General features: G+C 36.1%; 2 protein-coding genes across 3 annotated transcripts in view; one reads left to right on the top strand and one right to left on the bottom strand.

The window, feature by feature from the left end:
- Positions 1 to 1,121: 1,121 nt before the first annotated feature.
- LOC135079303 (methyl-CpG-binding domain protein 3) lies at positions 1,122 to 6,236 on the bottom strand. Of its 2 annotated transcripts, XM_063973928.1 has the most exons (6): positions 5,897 to 6,236; positions 5,443 to 5,592; positions 4,233 to 4,398; positions 3,973 to 4,117; positions 3,214 to 3,359; positions 1,122 to 2,056 (listed from the first exon to the last, which is right to left on the bottom strand). In XM_063973928.1, the coding sequence occupies exons 1-6, from the start codon at positions 6,016 to 6,018 to the stop codon at positions 2,036 to 2,038; spliced, it is 750 nt and encodes a 249-aa protein (XP_063829998.1). In that variant the 5' UTR covers positions 6,019 to 6,236; the 3' UTR covers positions 1,122 to 2,035. The 2 variants fall into 2 exon arrangements, with proteins under 2 accessions (XP_063829998.1, XP_063829999.1); XM_063973929.1 differs by lacking the exon at positions 5,443 to 5,592.
- A 452-nt stretch (positions 6,237 to 6,688) lies between these two features.
- The window catches only part of LOC135079527 (probable phospholipid-transporting ATPase IM), a 76,541-nt gene continuing 60,365 nt past the window's right edge, over positions 6,689 to 22,864 (top strand). The window contains exons 1-2 of the mRNA XM_063974180.1: positions 6,689 to 6,881; positions 14,634 to 14,699. The gene's annotated coding sequence lies outside the window, so the exon portion shown is untranslated. The remainder of the gene's footprint in view (positions 6,882 to 14,633; positions 14,700 to 22,864) is intronic.

The following is a 22,864-nucleotide window of genomic DNA, read 5'->3' as shown; positions in this document are numbered from 1 at the left end:
GATTTCTAGTCGAAATGTCTCATTTAAAATATTGTTATGATGGATTGATGCTTGACACTTGCATTTTGTATTCTAGACCAAAAAGTGAGTACCTATGAAGAGAGTAGAGACATGTTTTATCTACGAGACATACCAAAAATTTTAATGAAAGTAATATTAATTGATTCTAATTAAATAAAAACAGTTAAATCTACAAAAAATGTTTTATTGCATACACTTATCAATTTCCGTTTTCACATGCCATTAGATTTTATTAAAATGTGTACATACAAAATGATAACAATAAATATTTCGTCACGCAATTGATAGTTAGATAGGTACTTGTACAAATATAAATACATTAATAATTTTATACTTCTTATCCTATTTTACAAATACACGTTCCCAGACTGATATTTTAAAAAAAATGTTACACAAAATGATTACTTACTAACTTTTATTGAATAATACTTTGCGTGCATAGTTTGCTATCTCGTGCAGAAATAAGTGGGGGTTGTATAAAATAATACATACTTAAACAGCTCAATGCATATTACAATGTCAATATCCCTTCTATGTCTTCCCTTTAAAGTTCCCAGTTTGTTAAAAATAGAATAGCAAAATAGGATGTATATATTTTAATTTACTCTATAATTATAACTTTTTGAATATTTTAACTTTAATTCACTTAGTATAAAATTGCAAAATTTTACGTTTACATACACAACATATTTTATTCTCAAGAATTTTTGTAGCATACCTAGAATTACCCTATAAAACAAGATACACATTATAACTAACACCTATAGATAAGGTGACCCTACCCTAAAATTGCCATTGTAATATTTATTTAAATACTGGGCCTCAGCATGAACTATGTAGGCACAATATAAAAACTATTACTAGATTAAGCTTAGACTTATCAATGCATTCCACCGATTGCGTGTGCCGCCGGCGGCAGGCCACACAAAATTTTATACACGAATGTCCACATTTATATTGAGAGATTTTTCTTACAACTCTAAGGAAACTGGCGACGCGACGCGACGGCGAAGCGGCGGCGATGAGGAGTAGTATAGCGATCGCCCCGCCTGTTTCTTGCGCGTCACCATAAACTGTCCATGTTGTATGAATCACCGCACCGCCGCTCGGCCGTCGCCAGTTTCGTGCCCGCAGACTTAAATGATCGGCCAGTGTTAACTTAATACTACAACTAGAGGAAATTTCTTCTTACTTTAAGAGTCCACAGAGTTTGAGCAATAAGCACATCCACACACGTTTTCGCGCCTAACCTACGTCCAACACTACAATTTGCTGAACTGCAAAATTCAACCTTATTGGGACATGATGAGACATTGGGCGCGTTATGCAGAAAATAGCGCTTGTTAGAAATTGTTAGCAAAATGGCGATTGCAACTGCCGAAACATGTTTTGACGAGAACACGTTTGCTAAACTTCAAAAGTGAAGATTTCCCATAAATTTTTTTGACAGTTCGGTCGCCAAGCAGATAGAATTTCGTCCAATGACCCCAAGCTACCCATCCTTATCGCTCGCGTGTAATTATATTGCTGTCGCGCTCGCACACTTACTGCGGCTTCCCGTCGCATAGTCGCGACAGCAATATAATTTTACGTGCGAGTGATAAGGATGAGTAGCTTGGGGTCATTGGACGAAATTCTATCTGCTTGGCGACCGGACTTTAGCGCTATTTTCTGGCAAACGCGTCCACTATAGGAGATCACAATACACCGCGCCTAAGCGAGTTGGAGGTTAAGCGCGGACAGGTCGTTGCACTCGGGCTCGGGCTCGGCGCCGGCGTGCAGCGATGGCGACCAATGTATTCAAGTCTGATCGCCATCGCTGCACGCCGGCTGATCGCGTTGGTTTGACTGAACCTTAAGCGAGTTGGAGGTTAAGCGCGGACAGGTCGTTGCACTCGGGCTCGGGCGCGGGCTCGGGCTCTACGGCGGGCTCGGCGGGGCCGGTGGTGGAGTCGGGGAGCGCTTGCTGGGCGGCGGGGGGCCCCGGCGAGGGCTCCCCGGCGCCCGCGCGCCCCTAAGCGGCCGCTAGCGCCTCCTGGTGGACAAACGTCCTTATTAAAGGCTTCCACAGACCAAACGCGGGTCAGAAGCAGTGCGGGTCGGTTGCAGCGCGGCAGTAGGCACACTGAAGACAGCGGCAGTTTCAAAGCAGCTGCAACGCGGGCGGTTGTCAAAAAATTCAATATTCGAAAACCGCTTTCAACGCGCTTCTACCGCCCCTCCGGTGAGTCATGCTAATATGGCCGCCATAGTAATACAACAGCGCGGGCCCGCGCTCGCGCCGCTTCTGACCCGCTCCCGCGCCGCCTGAGCCCCGATTACGGTAACTTTTAACGTTTCCAATCCAGACGCGCTTCATCGATTCTGCGATACGATTGGTCAAAACAGCTGACGTACGCTGTTGAACGACCAATCGTATCGCAGAATCGAGAAGCGTGTCTGGATTGGAGACGTTAAAAGTTACCGTAATCGGGGCTCAGGTTTGTCATTCGGCAGTTGCAGTGCGGCGCGGCGCGGAGCGGTTGGAGCACGGGCCCGCGTTCAAATTTGGTGTGACACACTTCAAAGAGTTTCTTGTATTATAACTTGCGCGGGTCCGCATTCAAACTGCGCTGCTACTGCCCCGCGTTTGGTCTGCCGAAGCCTTAAGACTAGAAACTCACGGACCAGTTTTTACCCGCACTCACAAAGCTTATGGGCTTCAAATTCATTCATTTTGCAAGTAGGCTTAAAAAAGCTCTTTTACACGTCCCAGTACTACTTTAACGCTACCATTATTTCGGGACAACAAATTTTAATATGCCAGTGGGCAAAAGCACGAAGAAAGACATATGTGCAGTTTGGGACTGAATGCATAACAATACAAGTAGTATTTCATTGAATAAATTGAGCTCTAATAGAACTAATATAGCGCGTTGAAGGTAGGCATCTACTCATATAGTATGAAATTTTCGGCAGCGCGTCTGTCACGCGTTTGTCGCGCTAATAAAGTCGCCTAAATATGAAAGCGCTTTTAAACCTTTTTATCATCATCATCATCTCAGCCATAGGACGTCCACTGCTGAACATAGGCCTCCCCCAATGAACATTGGAAAGCATTGGGGGAGGCCTATGTTCAACCTTTTTATACCACTTGCAAAACTTGTTTTATGATTTTAACATAAATGGATATTTATTGAACCCTATGAATACCTGTAGACGAAGGCGCGCGCGCTTGACACGTTCCTCTTGACGGCGCACGTCGTCCTTGGTGATGGTGACGGCCGCGATGAGCGGCTGCTCAGGGTTTAAAAAAACGCCCGGGTTCTCGAGGATTACCTGCTTCGTGCCTGTCTGGCCTGAAATCATTGAGTATTCTTTTAAGCGACTTCCGCAAATGTAAAGCCCAGTTTCCACCAATCAGATTTCATTATTTCCACATCTCTTCTCCGCTGTGCACGGCGTTCTAATTAATCTTAATTCTATGAAAAATTCGTCCGCCTGACACTTCTCCGCGCCGCTTTGGTGAAACTCGGGCCTTAGGCGCACTATACATCAAAACGTTTATCTCGTACCTCTTTAAACGAAAAGTATTACATTCCCGCCAAAATTATATTAAAACTAGCTTTCCGCCCGCGGCTTCGCCCGCGTGGAATTTTGTCTGTCACAGAAAAACTTTATCGCGCGCGTCCCTGTTTCAAAAACCGGGATAAAAACTATCCTATGTTCTTTCCCGGGACTCAAACTATCTCTATGCCAAATTTCATCAAAATCGGTTGCGAGGTTTAAGCGGGAAAGCGTAACAGACAGACAGACAGAGTTACTTTCGCATTTATAATATTAGTTGGGATAAAACAGGTCATGTTGTTGTTGATACTTGATAAGAAATCGCAGCTTGATATCTTTTGGCTGTTTTACTCATAATTTATTCATCACATGTGATGTTAGCAAATTACAATGGAGTGGACTCACCTGTGATAGGCTGTGATGAGACGTGCAGTGCAGTAGCTAGTGACTGTATGGTGGTGGCATCAGATGTATATGGCCCCAGTGGTTTTATGTATTTCGGCAGCGATGTAGTGCCTATCACGCCATTGGCATCGCAAGCAGACAAACCCTATAAAATATTGTATGTGGTAAGTAAATTCGATAGTGAAAACATAGGCTTCACAGACAGTAGCAGAAGGAAAGCCCATATTAATTTATAAAAAAGTTTTACTGAAGTATCTTACTTCCAATCTTTTTTCCCAAAACAACTGCTTTGGCTTTTCTTGTGTACCATGTTTCAGATCAGTTTTGACCTTGCTTTCTTGGGTCTTGTAAACAGTAACAGGTTGCTTGAAAATGGATGCAGTTTGCCGTATTGGTGGCACTAGAGATGCATCTGAACGAACACCCCTGTGGAAAAGTATAAAACATGACAAATCTTACCGCAATATTAATTTTACATGATTTAATAGTCTACTAATTGTATATGCAACACTACACTTAATATAGAATTTGACCTATATGTATAGTCCATGCTAATAGAACTAAATAATAATGTAAATATGAAAAAAACATTGTAAAAAAACTTATAACATTTAATTACTTTTTTATAAGATTTAATTTATTTAATTACTTCACTAGGGATAGGGAGTAACATTTAGAATTTGGTTAAAATATTAATTGAATAGACCATAAATTGAAACTATTTTCAGTAAAGGTACTAACTGTAACTACACATATTTAAAATCATTAATTCTAGTGAGTATCTAAACTAAATGACACTTAAAACAAAAACAAAGACATCACAATTGCTAAGTTTGTGCATGCTACATAAATCATGCTTTATCTATTAACACACTAGTCATAGAAAGTGCAGTAAAATAATTGTAAAAGTGATTGTTATGACCAAAAATGTTTTTTAATAAATTAAATTCGTTTTTTGAAAAGTATTTTTGTGAATGTTATTGGATATTTTCAATCAATTTCTGAGAATTTTGAATGGTGAAAGTTTAATTATGTATGTTAAATGGTAATTACAAACCATGTTAGAGGCAGATAAATGAAGTATATGATTCAATTATCACAGAATTTCTAAATAAAAAGCTTACACTTGGGTATTAATTCTGCAAAGCTAAGAGAATATTAGATAGATATCAGAAATAGAATTGGTGTAGTGTTGTAAGCACCAACATAAAGCCTAAGCCTCTAAAATGGATATGGTTAAGCAGGTACAATATTTGTTGATTTTGTGATTGAAGCTGTGCAGTTTAGTTTTGTCAGACACTAATAAAATACCAACTAACACATCCTCAGACAAATCCAAGAGCACTAGGGAGGTCTAAGGCACACTTACAAGCTTCTATCAGTAAACAGCATAATAAATAGGAACACAAAGCACAGGACTGCACTATTGACAACAACACAAGTGAATAGTTACGGCACTAATGTGGGAACCTGTAATCGAACTGCGCCCGTGCTTTCTTGGCCTTACAGAGCAGCATTGTGTTTATCTGACCCTGCTGAAAGTCGAAACACGACAGGTCCATACTATCACCGAGATAACGAACTAGCTCGGGTTTACTGCGAAACTTTTTACCTGTTGGGCTACAGAAAATTTATTGTCACTGACGGGTGTTGGTGGTTAGTTGTTACTCTTTTATTTCTGTGTCAGTTTAAAGCATATAAAATAAGTACACACTTCACTGCATAACATGTCCAATATACTAATGTTTACACTCAAGTGATATCAATGTTAGGATCCAATGAGATTTTAGTAATGAAATTTATCACAATATTATTTATATTACGATCAGTGATGATGTTTCATTGGACTTATTTATCAAAGACAGCAAACGATAGATTTATACATGTTTAATAGTTTAAAACATAGAACTCTAGTTGTATGTACCTGTAATAATAAACATCAACTTTTCCCGCAGAAAGACCTGTTTTTCGTAACACTTCTTCTCTTTGCCATCCTTTAGGCAAAGCTGGACAATCCATTTTCTTCCTTTCTATTGATATATTCATTTTAAAACCGTCGTTGGCCGTGGTATATTGTTGTAAAATTAGATGATCAACAAAAAACCAACACGATTCACTATGCAAATTCTGATAATTATGAACTTAGTTGTATTAGAATCAATGTAATATCCTGTCTCTGATTGCAATTAAAATAAATTACAAATCTGCTTCAGATGTACAGATAAACTTTAATTAGTTTAATTGAAATTGAATTATATAAGAATCGATTGTAATCACAGATTAGAGAGTATGAATGCAATGAAAAAAATGGACACAGAATAGAAAATGGACGCACAGCGCAAATGACATTAATGACAGATATGATGACAGCTGCCAAAAAGATTGCCAGATATAAAGATAATATTACCCAAACTGTATGAGGGACCCCGGGGGCCCGGGCGCCCCCCCAGGCAAAAGGATTTTTTTACCGCTTCAAAAATCAAAATTTCTTAAACAAAGTAACCACGTACAGCAAAACTGCCGGAGCAAAGGGTTTTTGAAATTAAAACTGTCACATTCTGCCACTTATCTATGGGGGCTGCTCCCTTCATTTCGGGAAAAAAATCTAGCTTGTAACCCTGAAATACACATTTTTTTTAATAAATTTTAATAAAAAGGTACATATATTTGAACGATTGTCTGAACTTTTGACATCATTAAGTGTTTGAATTGTCAAAAAGTATATGTTTTGTGGTAACCCTGTATGAAATCGGTCATAAATTGTGATTTTTTTTCATGTAAACGGTTGTGGTTTTCGACAGATTTTCAGTGATAGGATTTCGTGAATAAGTGTTTATTTTATTTCTTATAACAAATAAGAGAAGCTAAGTTATTCACACAAAGTTACACACTTCATGGCATCCGTTTATGTAAGTGAATTCTCTTGGTATTTATTGCTGTGATGTCAACTTTTGGAGGAAGATACTTTCACTTTGATATTTTCATAGTTTTTACGTATTCGTGCCAATGATTTTATATGTGCTGATCTTTACTTTAACGTACCAGATTGATCTATTTTAAGAACTTTTACACATTGCCTTATTAACATCAAAAACTCCCAAGATACCTGTAGTGCCAATCTCATTGATTGCATTAGTATTTTAAAGTTGATAAAACCCTAACAATACTGCAATTATAAATACAATTTTTCAACTATGATGCATTCTTCTTACCCTACACATGTTTGCAATGTAAATGTTAAAAGATTTAAGGGTAGTAGAATACTTTTTCTACAATTTTATTCATAGTATGTTTCAACCAACCTCTTCAGAAACTACCTAGTTTAAAATTGGTCTTTCAGTTTAAATGTTCATTTTAATAATATTTCATACCGTCTTTAACATTGCTGAACCGAATATTTTAATTTATACAAAGTTTTCGTAGATCAAGATTCAACCAGATAACATTCATGTGCAATCCTAAGATACTCAAGCTCATCTGAAAGAGCTCATTATGTTGATTCTCAATCATTAAATAACTCAGTTTTGCCAAAAATCGGAGTTACTCTCGATATCAAATATCATGGCAGTATTATAATTACTTTAAACTTTGCAAATGAAAAGTAACCTTCAACGAGAGGTACAAAAAGGCGGGCCTGCAGCCTCAGAGACAGATATTAAATTTTTAATATGCCTTTGGTTGGCACTCTTTAAAGCTGTATCTCCTATTGAGTGTGACAGTATTAATTTGTTAATATTAATCATATTTTCAACCGACTTCAAAAAAGGAGGAGGTTCTCAATTCGACCCGTATGTTTTTTTTTTTTCTATGTTTGTTACGCGATAACTCCGCCAATTATGAACCGATTTGAACAAATCTTTTTTCGGCGTATAGGTAATACCTCAAGGGTGGTCCCATTTAAATTTAATAATAGAAAAAACAACCCCCAAGGGTGGAAAATTGGGGATGAACTTTTTTATACGCAATATCTCCGCCGATTATAAATCAATTTGAACGATTATTTTTTTGTTGAATAGGTATTATCAAAAGGGTGGTTTCATGCGAATTTGAAGAAAATATTTCATCCCCAAGGGTGGAAAATTGGAGATGAACTTTTTTATACGCAATATTTTTAATTTTTAGTTTTTTTTTGTGTTCACGCATTTGAAGTCGGTTTTATTTTTTTTATCATATAAATAAACCATTATTGCTTTAGAGATGCCGTTTTGTGTCATATGAAGATAAAATTGACATCATATGACACAAAATGGCATCTAAAATAAAAACATTTAATAAGTTAATGAAGATGAAGATGCAACTATGTGAAATTGGATACCATTGTGTCCAATAGGGCATGCAAAAACCGAGCGGTTTGGAAAAACCGGTTTTTTCGGTTTTTATTTTTAAAAACCGAACTAAACCGGTTTTTTCGGGTTTTTCGGGTCGACTGTTTGTAAGTAAATAAAAATGCTGCAAATCATAATAAAAATCATTTTATTTCTTTTATATTCTAGTTTGACAAGATGAAGTTACATGTTCTGAACATAATATTGTGAGATCAATTGAATAGTTTAATTAAAAATCAAATATAAAGAGATCAACAATAGGATACTTCGCTCATTAGCAAAGCAAAACCTTTGGTCAGGACTTCTTGGCGGGAATCTGAAGCGTCATGTTAGCGGTTTTGTTTTATTTCCTCAAATTCGTGTTTAGGCGACTATTAATGTGTAATATAATAATGGTGGATTATTAACCATTGAGTGTTCGTGAACGTCTATGGGTGTGGGCAAGTGAAGAAAACAGTGCATCGTGATTCTTCTGGTTCTCTCAAGTTGTCCATAGGAGGTCTCAGTAAAGCACCACAACTTTATTGAGACTCAAAGGGTGGGAAAGGGTATCATCTATCATCCTTCATTATATCATTACTTGATCTCATTTTGTCACTCGTATCACTTATATACTGGAAAATGGCACAAATCAAGTCGACCTCGACGTGAATTGCCAACATCATCAAAAAAGAAGAAGAACATTTGGTCATAGTTATGCATAATTAAATAATATGTAAGTTGACACTGACAGAGACTAGCAAAGCAAAAATAATGGCAATGGTCAAATACAAAGCCCGTTCCATTTTGCGCCCGCGCGCTTATAGCTTTAGCTAGAAGATACATGGTACTTTAGTTCAATACCATAGCCATATGTCATAGTCAAAGGTCGATATGCAGTCTCTTCGCGGAATGACTGGTCTATCCTAGGTTTGACCAAAGCCTTCGGGCCAACCCCGAAGTGAATTCTTATTTCGGCCTTTAACTAAGTCAAACCTAGAAGTGCCTAAACTGTTCAGTCAAACGTCGAAACTAAAATAATATGTTTCGGGCTTTGCCTAGTCAATCCTAGAAACGACTGGCAGACTCGGTCAAAAGTAGACGCAGCGTCAGAGGCCGGCAGCAATTATAGAAAACCGACCAAGTTCGAATCGGATTCACGTACGAAGGGTTCCGTACGACTCTTTTATTGTTATATGGCGAATGGGGATGATTTTTTAAAGTGACTATCAAACTAAATATTTTAGGAAAGGCATGAGATACAGCCTGGTGACAGACAAACAGCGAAGTCTTAGTAATAGGGTTCCGTTTTTACCCTTAATCCTTTAAGGTACAGAACCCTAAAAATAATAATTATAGACTAACATTCTTTAGTCAAAGGCCGAAATGTTTGGGCTTTGACTAAGACTTCTAGTCAGACCTGAGGATTGACTAGTCAAACCTAGGAGCGCCTGAGCATCGAGGTTTGACTATAACACATAGACTATACTCTACTCATTCACATTGCATTACAATAATTGTTTTTATTGATATGACTAAAGAAGCATGTTCTTGTATGAGTTATTAAATTATCTAAAATCGTAGAAGAAAAACCGAAATAACCGAAAAACCCGGTTTTATAACTGACAAAAACCGAGTTCCAAATTGTGTCGGTTATCCGGTTTTTCGGTTATCCGGTTAACCGGTTTGCATGCCCTAGTGTCCAATCCTACACCTATTACATACATAAATGTTTAAAAACTTATTCCCCCAAAGCAGCAATTTGAATGAATTTTCAACCGACTTCAAAAAAGGAGGAGGTTCTCAATTCGACCCGTATGTTTTTTTTTTTTTTTTTTCTATGTTTGTTACGCGATAACTCCGCCAATTATGAACCGATTTGAACAAATCTTTTTTCGGCGTATAGGTATTACCTCAAGGGTGGTCCCATTTAAATTTAATAATAAAAAAACAACCCCCAAGGGTGGAAAATTGGGGATGAACTTTTTTATACGCAATATCTCCGCCGATTATAAACCAATTTGAACGATTATTTTTTTGTTGAATAGGTATTATCAAAAGGGTGGTTTCATGCGAATTTGAAGAAAATATTTCACCCCCAAGGGTGGAAAATTGGGGATGAACTTTTTTATACGCAATATCTCCGCTGATTAAGAACCAATTTTTTTTGGTCTCAGTGTACTGCCTACCTTCAGTGGTAACATCAAGGTAATAATTAGTTAACTAAAAAGCAAGAAATAAGTAAAATTTTATTAAAAAAATAAAACCGACTCCAAAAAACCTACACTAAAACGTAGAAAAATAATTACTAATTACCTACTTATTTATTATGACGAATTATTAATATTTATGTAGGTATAACTACCATGATTGATACTTTTGGAGTCGGTGCAGGCAAACTTTACATGTTTCATAATCTTGGCACCGACTCCAGAAGTATCAATCATGGTAGTTATACCTACATAAATATTAATAATTCGTCATAATAAATAAGTAGGTAATTAGTAATTATTTTTCTACGTTTTAGTGTAGGTTTTTTTTATTATAATGGTTGTTATTTTTTAATTTAGGTTTAATTTAGTTAAGTAGTTTAAATTTGTTATTATTTAGTTGTATGTTTAATTTTTCACTTAGGAATAATCTATGCTATTAATTCTAACTGACTCATCTACAACACATAGCCAGGACTACTGAGTCAAGAATGCTGTTTGTTATAGGTTTACAAATACAGTAATCATTAAAAACTTAACAATCCACTTAGAAAGTTATTTTTCTAATTTATTCTTCTAAGATCTCTACATAATACGAAATTTCATTTAAATTGTTTAATGGTTTAATTCAGGGTGGAAAAAATCACGATTTTTTCGAATTATTTGATTTTTGTTAGGTTTTGTGATGATTTCTTTAGTTTTTCTTCCGGAAAACATTTTTATTTACGTAAAATTGATGTATAGAGTTGACAACACCGCCAAAAAAAATTATGTGGTTTTCTAAAAAATCACAAATAATATAGATTTTTTTTAATTCTCCATACAAAACGACAATTTCATACATTAACACCTAATATTGACATTGTTTTTGAACATTACCAGTTAATTAATATAAACTCGCAGCCTTTCATTAATTAAATTTTCGGTCATTGATTTAAATAAGTGATTTTTATTTAAAAAATCATGCAATAAAAATCGTGATTTAAATTAATTTAAACCAGGGTTGCATGATTTAAATGAAGTTGATTTAAATCACGCAACCCTTGTTTAATTTAATTTATTACTATATTAGTATGGATGGGAAAAATTAAAAACATATAAATTATTTACATCTAAAAAGTATGAATGCGCGGCAATTTTGTTGAAGTCGCGTTGTAGCAACGTCACTGCTAACACTTGCGGCAAAACCGCATGCGACAATTCCAGCGTTTCATACTTTTTCCTTGTTGTCTTCTTTGTTTGTGGTGGTCAATGTTTGCACAATCAAACTTATCTTCATATTTTAAAGTCTTTGAATTTGAATACAGTAAAACAAATGTGTACAAGAAATTACTCTCGTCCGCACATTTTTCGACAGATTTGTTCATCAAATATTAACAGAGCGGTATTTCTTGAACGTTTATAGGATCGATTGCTACACGAGTTTATGAGGATAGTCAAAGGACAGTCGATTTTACAAGTGCGGTCCGCAAGCGGCGGCTGCTACCACTCTCACGCGTGGCACAATTATACGTATCAATAATTCACTGTATGACGAATGTCAGCAACTTGCCACCTTGAACTTTCTTTTCGCGAGCGATCTTCAAGTTTATAAACTTTCAATGTTCTTTATTGTGTCATTACCACCATAAGCGATGTGGTTTTCGTTCATGTTTCCGTTTTCCTTGTCTCTTATTCTGGGGAAAAACAGCGGCAGTCTAGAGGTAACCTCTTTATGTACCTACTTTGTTCAAAATATAATTTGAAACAATCATTTTAAACTTTTAAAAGCATAATTGTTTAATAACAGTGTTACAAAAATTAAAATGTTCCACCAATAATTTCCAAGGTTACTATGAGTAATTCATTGATTAGGCTGGAATCAATAACTTCGTTTTATTTAAAGGACACATTTTACACATCATATGAAATTACTAATTTATATCCATCAATTACCATTTGCCAAGCAGTCATTGTATGTGCAGCATTCCAGGTTGAGAGAAAAATCCGCTCGGTTATATTCTGGTGCAGTGGTTAAGAATAAGCTTAGCCTAACATACACTCGACATCAAATAAATCGCACCTCCCGCGACAAGCATTTTCAAACGTATGCTTCCCCACTTCCCACCAATATTGGCACCATTTAAAAGCCTAGTTCTAACCTTCATTGCATTGAAGGAAAGGTTTTTACCCCAAAAATGTGTCTTTAGAAGGACCCAGAGTCACTTCTTTAAAAAATAGGTAGTTACGCTAGAGCCAACTTTTATGGCTATAAAACTGTTAAGTTGGGATTAATCGCTATCCATCTGTTAAAGAGGACACGTGAGATCATTATTTGGTTTTATAACCATAAAAATTGGTCTAATTGATCCCATAGGTGGGCCCAAAGTGAGGTATTTTTTCAAGTCACATTTATGGTATATGTTAATCATTTATTAAGAAATAAAATGTGTTTTTCTTTAAGGATATTTATTGGGCTTTCAAATAACACCAATATTGTTGGGGCACCATGATTGTGTCAGAAGAAAATCGTTAAAGTTCGCGTCACGGAAGGTGCAGTTTATTTGATGTTGAGTATAGTAACTTTTTGGGTCTGCTATCGGACGCGTCCCCGGGTTGCGGATAGGGAACATCCCAAAGTCAGGAGGGGTACGGGTTTACCGGAATAGACAGAAACCCAAGCTCGGCAACTCGATGGGCATGACTTCGAGGCATTTATCCGGACCACGATGCAAGGCCCTGATAAATGCCTCGAGGGCAAGCCGGGGGTTCCTATTCTAACAGGGCCACGAAGAAAAAATATCTTAAAAAAATAAACTGGAGGAGGGGATTGCGGACGTAAAAAAGGGGGTAGATATGCAATAGCCTTTGCTTTTGTATGCCTTAAAATTTAGCTTTAAAATATTAATGCATTTCCTGAAAAACATCATTTTTCGTGGTCTGTATGTCAAAGTCAAAAGAACACGTAGGTCAAGGGCTTCTTATACACACGAAGAGTTAAAATATTGCGCATAAACGTAATTTTTAAAATAATTAAAAAAAAATGCGTTTATTTTGGTAAATCTAGACTATAAAAATTATCTATACATAAAAGTAGTGATAACTATGGGCACTGCAAAATAATCGAATGAAAAAGATGACTACCGTTTAACCATTAAATTTTACTTTTAACATGGTTGGCCTTTGCCAAAAATATAACAATCCTAAAATGTCCAACGCTTGGCTGACAAAAATACCCAAATACCACCATCAAATATCATTATAGCACAGAACAGCTAAACGGCAATATTTGATGGTACAGCTTTCTGAGTCCCCACTGAATTACTTTGTCACAATTGCAAGTAAATGCCAAGGCAAAACGAAGTGGAAGCACAAACGTGCGGAGCAAATAACCCGAAAAGCCCTGTAAGTTATTAAGGTGGTTCTGTTATCAGTCGTGAGGCAAGGTAGGGCTGCTTTGTTGCTTTAGCCCAAATGTCAGGCGTGGCCTGTGACGTCACCCTGTGCTAAAATGGCGCGGCATTTCGCTGCCGCCGCGCCCGTGCCCACCCTAATCTCTGTCACGACAGGGTTGCCTAATTCACCAATGGCCCTCATGGTACCTACCTACCAGCCTTTCTTTCATAACGGCTATAACTCACTTAAAGAAATTGCAAAATCATCTAGATAGGTTCAATATTAGGTAACTTTTTGTAACAGCAAAAATATACTCTTAATCCTGAGAAAGACGCGAGACATTGCTTGCTATGACAGAAATATCCAGCCACCACCTTGGATAGACGCATGAGCATTATAGCTCTTTTCGTATTAATTAATAGCGCATCCATGGGGTTCCAGGTATAAATCTCCTGAATCTTTCCCAAAATAATGTTTTCAAATAGTAAAATTGCCAAATTACAGCACCACCATATTTCACAATTACCAAGTGCCATTTCTTCTGCTAGATATGACTTTCTTGTGTGGTTTTCTTCATATCCTGGTTTGAAACCTCCTTACATATTCACGCTTTATTCCCAATGGTGATGATAGAAATTTAATTTCTTCCCCTAAACTTCCACATTTTAAATAATTTTGCGCATGTTATTCTTTGCACTCCAACATTGCACTCCAAATGGTTCATTTTGCACATTGACATAGTTGTCTCATTAATTGAAATAATTTGTTACAGGTATTCGCAATGGCCGTTACAATTAAGCACACACAAGGCGGTCTACGATATTTGGCTTGGCTTTAGGTTTGTAATTTTTATCAAATACTTCTATTTCACGACTAGCTTTTCAATTTAATTTAATTTATTTGTCGATTTCAAAGTTTCCGGGTATTTTTTGCTACTTCTCATTCCTTTAAAATGAACAACACGGAAAGTTTATGACTTTGACATAGTTTTTACGTCGATTTATAATTCCAATGTGACTAAAGCAGTTCCCGATGTAAGTAAACAGACGCAAAGTGTTGTTTTCTATAGATATCGTTCCTATTGTTAGACAATAACAGGTGCTTATTGTTCGGGTGTCGGCCGCTGATGGATGATTGTGACTTTTATGCGCGTGATGTGACCTAAATGTGAAAGCTATGCGGATTGTCTTTTGCAAAGGCCACTGCTGTGAACAAGGGCGCCTCGCTCGGCCCCCGCTTTTGTTCGTTACTTCAGTAGATTAGCCTGGTGTTGCGAATGACCATTCATTATTTGACCCAAGTTATCTAAGCTAGCTAGTCAAAAAACATTAAGGTTAAAAATAACATCGATTTCATTACAATAATAACAACCTCGAACTAAGAGCTAAGAGTCAGTTTTTTAATGTCTTCGATTAATTTTATAATATGTATATGTTACTGTAAAAGCTCGAATTACAGTAAATCCTAAGATATTCCAGTAAAACCTAAGATCTACCAATTCCTAATGGTAAATGTCCCAAAAGGTTTGCGATTCGAACTCTTACCACCATTTCGTTGGTAAATCTTAGGATTTACATTAATGGCACGGTAAATGTTGAAAAACAAAACAAGCATTTTTGACAGGTAACAATCGGTCTTATCTACGCATTACACGAGCGCAGCCTTTTTGTATTGTTTAAACGTACGAACAATTTAAGAGCCATTTCACAAAAATATTCCGCGCGAATTTAGGTAAAAGCTGTCAACGCAACGTCAAAAGAGTAAAAAGAACGCTGAAATGGACAAAAAAATCTTGAGCCGTGCTATATTAAGACTTGATTTAAGTTATTAATTTTAAGGTAGAATGAGGTATTCAAACTTGATAAATTAATTTAAATTTTTAATAGAGTTTAATAAGTCTTTTATATTTCGATTCATAATGAAACACGAATAGGTATAATATGTAAAATATATATTAAGTACAAAATAAAGAGTCACATAGTGAAAAAAAAATCTGCCCCCTTACAGCTCCATCATCGGACCCTGGATACGAAATATTCGTCAAGGCGAATCACACAAGCCCAAACTCCATAGGGTTCTATTGTTTTGTTACGGAGGTGGCTATTGCATCTCCTCCAGATCCATTATCAGACAGAGCTAAGAAATAAATAAATAAATATTATTATAAGTAAACAAATAACTAAAATTATTCATCTTACTATCTTACTTCTTACTAATATTATAAATACGAAAGTTTGTGTGGATGTCTGGATGTTTGTTACACTTTCACGCAAAAACTACTGAACAGATTTTGATGAAACTTTACAGTACAGTACAGCAGTACTAGGCAGTCTGTGTTCAATAATCACTCGGGTCGGAAGTTCCTATCGCAAGACCTTTGGTTCACTCAGTTCCGATACGACTCTAGTGCTGTGTGTAATTATTTTCGTGAATACACTGAGTTTATTAATTTCTACGAGTGGATTTCATTTTGCCTGAGACCTACGCCATGAACCCTGAACCAGAAGACCCTATCGCCAGCGACAGCGACGCTCATCCATCCCTGGCGTCGACCAGAATAACAATGTATAGGCTATAATTTATGACGATCTGTGACAAACTAAATTTCAAGCGGGTGAAGCCGCGGGCAATACTACATATTTCATATTAGCTTTTTGCCCGCGACTTCTTCTGCGATGAAGTGGAAAATGGTTCTAATAGAATTAAAATATTCTAAGAAAATTAATTTTGTTAAAATAAATGATTATATTTTTTGATATAAAATCTACAAATTATTATGTTTAAATATTTGAATACTTACAAAATTATGAGATCTTTCTAAAACAAAATTAAAACACTACACCTGCCGCAGATTTCTTTGTAAACAATGTTTTTTTGTTTTTCCTTCAGGTGCTAAAATCATCAGGCTATTGTGTGCGCATACTCTGGAGTATTCCACATACAACTGGTCGTCGGAGAAGCATAGATTTCCATTAAGTCTACTCCCGCTACCATATGGAACTCCGCTAAAACTCGTGAGGGCGCCAACACTTGCTTTTTATCGAAAATTAGTATGAGCAGCTGCGCACGCGGTTGCCCGTTGCAGGCTCTATGCAACCACACTATTTTAAACCGTGGTCCCTACGCATGAGATGGGAAACTGCACTCTCTTGAATTCTCTTGAATTTGATGGTGTTAGGGGAATCCTAGGAATGAATACAGACTTTCCAATGGAATCTCCTCATCAATATTGCGAAATTGCGAGTTGCAATGCAATGTTACGTTTTCACTTGTTATTTTATTGTAAACTGACCTTGATTTTTCAAACACGTGTCAAAAAAAAAAAAAATTAAATCAAAAGTACTAAGGAAAATTTCATTGATATCAACTTAGAAACAAGCACAGATCACAGAAACTAAAGGGAAATGTGACAAGGGACAAATTGGAACATATTGCTTGTGAAAGCAATGATGACAGTAGCGACGTCATTATGTAAACAGTTTATATTGCTTGCATAGTACTAAAGATTATTCGAACGTTGAATACTGATACCGCAGTGGATAATGAGCACATAATTTGATTTCTTTGTGTGTGTGAATTTCTAATACGACACTGAGTTTCGAACTCAGCGCATTACTTAGCGTCTCTCTATATTTCTATGGAACCAAGTTATCTCCAAAATAACATTCCACAAAGTCAAAGTCAAAGTCAAAATTTCTTTATTTGTTTGGACTAATAAATAGTTCTTACAAATCGTCATTTTGCTCTTAAGGAGCCTCTACATGTCTCATAATCTTTTTACCCTACCAGCGCTTCGAGACCAACATTTGGCAAGTGCTGAGAAGAAGCGCCGCAACAAACTCAGTCACCACTGTCTGCCGGTTAATATAAATAAATAGAAATAGTAGTAGTAGGTACATTCGATTCAGGAGCAGTTCACTGAATTTACCATGCATTCTTGTATGGTGTATCTTATAAGAATGGGTATACAAGATTGCGTGGTATATTAAACAAGGTAGTGACGTGCTAATATCTAGACTTACATATTAAGATACTAGTAGAAATGACTCGCATACATAAATTTGAATAACTTGGATTGACCAGTCCCCGAAAGCAGCGCCTGTTCACAGACATGACGAGTGAACCAGCCATCGCTTCACTCGACCATATTAGAGGGAATGTAACGACCCGCCTCACTACGCCACCACCCCAGAGACATTTTAGTGAGAATGACAATTCCAAGTTATCTCTTTAAAATAAAAAAACTAATATTAAAGCTAAGTAACAGTCCAGATTGAGAAGCATGACACTATAACATTTGAGAAATTATTATGAGTTTATACATTACTTTTCATTTTAATTCTTTTTAGTGCGAGCATGAGAGGACCATAATCCTACTCCCAGGATGACTTATCATTAAGAAAATCTCGAGTTGTATAATAAGCTTTTTTAAGCATGTGATCTTTAACTATATCTTTAAATTTATTATACGGTAGCTCTTTATATTTATCAGGGACTTTGTTATAAAAATGGATACCTTGTCCCATAAAAGAGGCAAACACTTTATTAAGTCTAAAAGCGGGTATAGCCAATTTATTTTTATTTCTAGTGTTAATTTGGTGAATATCACTTTTCTTTTTGAATTCAGTAATATTTTTTTGAATAAATAGAATACAGTTTAAGATGTATTGTGAAGCGGCCGTGAGAATGCCAATTTCTTTAAACAATTCTCTAAGGGATGCTCTTGCTTTCATTTTATACAAGTATCTTATCGCACGTTTTTGCAAAATAAATATTGTTTCAAAATCTGCAGCTTTGCCCCATAGCATGATTCCATATGACATTAGGCTATGAAAGTAGCTAAAGTAGACTAAGCGAGCTGTCGAAACATCGGTTAATGACCGTATCCTTTTTATTGCAAAAGCCGCTGAGCTGAGCTTTCCCGCCAGAGTTTCTATATGGGGGCCCCACTGGAGTTTTGAATCCAGGGTAATTCCCAGAAATACAGTAGAGTCTACCAGATCGATTGCATTATTATTAAGTTCTATTTGAGTACTAACTGTTTTTACGTTAGGCAAAGAGAATTTTATACATTTTGTTTTCTTTGCATTGAGTTGTAAATTATTTGTAGTGAACCAACTTAAAACTCTTGTTAGTGCATTATTTACATCGTCAAAGTTATTTTTACTTCTGTCGATATTAAAAATCAAAGATGTGTCATCAGCAAATAACACGATTTCGCAAGAGTCCTTAACAAAATATGGTAGATCATTAATGTATATAAGAAACAAGAATGGACCCAGAATGGACCCCTGCGGAACTCCCATTTTCACAGGTGACCCAGAAGACAAAACACCATTTATGTCAACTTTTTGAACTCTAAAGTTTAAATAGGATTGTATTAAATCCAAAGCCGAGTCCTTTACCCCATAATAGTGCAGTTTGCGAATTAGCGTTTGATGTTCTACGCAGTCAAAAGCTTTTGAGAGATCACAGAAGACCCCTAGTGCATTTTGAGAATTCTCCCAAGCCTCGAAGATATGTTTAAGTAGTGCAACCCCAGCATCGGTGGTGGAACGACCCTTGGTGAAACCATATTGTTCACTATGAAATAGTTTATTAGAGCCAAAGTGAATCATAAGTTGCTCCTGTATGATTTTTTCAAAAATCTTGCTCAGAGCGGGCAAGATCGAAATGGGTCTATAATTGCCAGGGTCGGTTTTGCTACCAGACTTAAATAATGGCATTAGTCTACTATGTTTCATGAGGTCGGGGAAGATTCCCTTCTCTATGCAATTATTGAATATTATCGCTAACTGTGGGGAAATTATATCAATAATGTGTTTGACTATCTTGACAGAGATGCCCCAGATATCAGTTGTACTCTTTACGTTTAAAAGATTAAAAGTTTTAGTGATATCTAATGGAGTAATATGTTTAAAAGAGAAGTGCGAGTCACAGGGTGTCACGTGGGTTTTCAATATTTCTTCGGCCTCGGAGGGAGATGACTTTAAGTTGGCAGTTGTTGCTGAAGCTATATTACCAAAAAATTTGTCAAAAGCTTCCGCTACATCTTTATCTGTAGAAATCAAATTATCGTGAACTTTGAGAGAAAAGTCATTATCTTTTGGTTTTAGTTTACCAGTCTCTCGGTTGATAACATTCCAAGTTTCTTTTATTTTATTACTGGCGTTCCCTATCTTGTCCCGAATATGAAAAGACTTAGCCATGAAGCAAACTTTCTTAAAAATTTTTGAATACTTTTTTACATGCTCAAGAAAAGATATACTATTATTATACTTTTTCATGCCATAAAGTTCATATAACGTATTTCGACTTTTGTATATTCCCTTGGTAGCCCAGTCACTAAACTTTGATTTGGTATTTGGTTTTAATGGCTTTACCGTAAAAACTTTGTCATGTTCGGTTTTAATACATTCGAAAAGGTTATTGTAAAGAGCATCTGGGTCTCCCTGCACATACGGGACTAAATGCAATTTATTTTCAAGATTATTTTTAAAACGTTCTAGACGACTAATGGTTACAGGTCTACATACGGCATTTTTTTTACTTTTATTATTCAAATTATTACAAATAAATTCTACTTTAATACCACAGTGATCTGACGTAAGATTGTGTATGACAGCTTTATTGTCAGGGACACAGCTAGAGAAAATATTATCTAGACAAGTAGCTGTGGTTTCCGTAATTCTAGTTGGTTCCTTAAATTGACTAAACAAGTTAAATGACTGAAAAAGGGAAAGTAGTCTTACAGAATATGATGATGAGCTATCTAGTAAATTGACGTTAAAATCTCCACAAACTAAGACCTTTTTGTTGCTGTTACAAGTTTTATTAAGAGCATCCTCAATAGCCGCTTCAAAAATACCAAAGTCCCCAGAAGGGGGTCTATACACACATACAATGATGTAACTCTCAAGCTCGACACATGAAATTTCGACAACACGCTCAACTGATAGCCCTACTACATCTTTGCGTTCTTTATATTTAATATTATTATTCACAAATATTAAGGAGCCTCCGTGAATGGCAGACTTCCTGAAAAACGCGCTACTTAGCTGATAATTATCTATATGAAAAGAGCTTTCATATTTCTTTAGCCAGTGTTCGGTAATACACATTACATTAATATCAAAACTTTTTAAGAATAGCTCTATTTCTAAGACTTTGCTGGCCAAGCCTTGAATATTTTGATGAACAATCTTGAATGTTCCGGGCTTGGCCTTTGTCAAGTGCCTCAGTTTAAACAACTAGTAGTAGGTACAGTCATAATATTGTTACTATTTACATACTGAGATATCAAATTATTAGTACCCTGACTATGATCAGTTTTATGAGTATAATTACATTTAATATTGTATGCAAACAATGAGGCTAATTTATTCTTAAATTTTGTAGAGAGATACATTGTATCTACAGTCAACTTAAAGCTAGAAATAAATTTATTTACGTCAAAAAGTAAAAGTGCGTCGCTATGACGATAAGTCAAGTTATACATAAGTATATTTAAATCAAATATGTTCTTGTTTATCTTATTTAGATTATACCCTGAATTTACATAGGGTAAAGTACACAAAATTATCTTAAATTTTAACCTATTTTGCAAATTTAATAGTTGGTCAATATTTTGAATTATACTCTTTTTATCTACAGAGTAACTATTACCATACATTATAATTACATTGGAGTTCTCGTCTAATTCTTGGTTTTTACCAATTTCGTGAATTATCTCTGTCAGAAACCTGCCTGGATAGCAATAATTCAAGACCTGTGTATTCAAGTGCTCCCTGAGCATAGAACCTAACCCCTGACCAAGCTGATCAGAATAAATAAAGGTTTTGCCTCCATTACCGGTATCACTAATTTTTTTAAACAAGGCAGTTTCATAAGTTTGGGATTCAATGTCCTGCGCCGGCTCAGTTTGAATAGACTTTGGTATTATAGTGGGCTGAAGGCCATTAATACAGTTACAAGACTGTTTTTTTGATAAGGACTCAAAACGCTCAGTGTTGTAATTGCATAGGTCAACAAGTTTGGAAGTGGCCAGTACATGTTCGTTGATTTGTTTCTGTGCAATTTCATATCGAGATTTGAACTGTTTAAGATAAAGTTCCAAGTCATCTATTTTCTCATGTAAGATTAAAGTATTATCATCGTACAACTTTTTGTTTTGTTCTATTTTTAAGTTGTATGATTTAAGCTTTTCTTTTAAAAGATTTTTTTCTTTCATTAGAATTGACTGTTTAGGTAAACTACGTTGAAATTTAATTAATTTTTTGCATTTTTTGATAAATTTCTTGATTTTAATATATTTTTTAAGTTTATTATTACTATTAAATTGATATTTTACTGCTGGACCGGAACAGGACACATCACAGGTCAAGTCTATTATGGGTATAGTTGGATTCTTCGATTCATGATCATTGTTCATCAATTCATTATACAGGCTAACGGTTGAGTTGAATTCTTGAGCCTGTTTTTCTTCCTCCATAGATTTTATGGTTTTATGTGACTCACATAGGCTCTTTTCGAGGTCATGGATGCGATCCAAAGCCTGCTCATGAGTGTTGTTGCATTCACTGAAGGAATTCACCGTTTGTTGCAATTTCAAACATTGTTCCGCGAGGTCCAGATATTTGCCATGAAGCTCGGCAAGCTCATTCTTCAGTTGTGAGTTCCTGTTTACAACTTTTTGAATCTCCTGTTCACTGTCTTCACGTTCCCGGAGAAGCTGGTCGCTGACCTCTCGTGAAGCTTTGAGGTCCAGGAGAGCCTGCCTCAACTTAACTTCCATGTCCTTCATGGTGGCCTTACGGGTCAACATCCTTGAAGCTTGTTGCAGTGAAGTTTACCAATGGAAATAGGATTTTGTGTAGCGATCCCAATCGAAGAACCGAGAAAAAAAAATACAAAAAAAAAGGGTTTTAGTGATCTTAGCAATAACAGTAGGTAATAGACTATTAGGGATCTGTATTTGAATACTATCTTATTATCATTTAAAAG

The sequence above is a fragment of the Ostrinia nubilalis genome, chromosome 16 (genome assembly GCF_963855985.1).
Source record: "Ostrinia nubilalis chromosome 16, ilOstNubi1.1, whole genome shotgun sequence".
NCBI classification, from domain to species: domain Eukaryota; kingdom Metazoa; phylum Arthropoda; class Insecta; order Lepidoptera; family Crambidae; genus Ostrinia; species Ostrinia nubilalis.
This window is presented reverse-complemented; position numbering and strand designations above follow the sequence as displayed.

Coding starts and splice junctions, on each gene's coding strand:
- LOC135079303 (XM_063973928.1), bottom strand. CDS start 6,018: ATGAATATATCAATAGAAAGGAAGAAAATGGATTGTCCAGCTTTGCCT. Junction 5,593..5,896: donor GTTGATGTTTATTATTACAG/GTACATACAACT, acceptor AATTTTCTGTAG/CCCAACAGGTAAAAAGTTTC. Junction 4,399..5,442: donor CGGGCGCAGTTCGATTACAG/GTTCCCACATTA, acceptor ACTTTTCCACAG/GGGTGTTCGTTCAGATGCAT.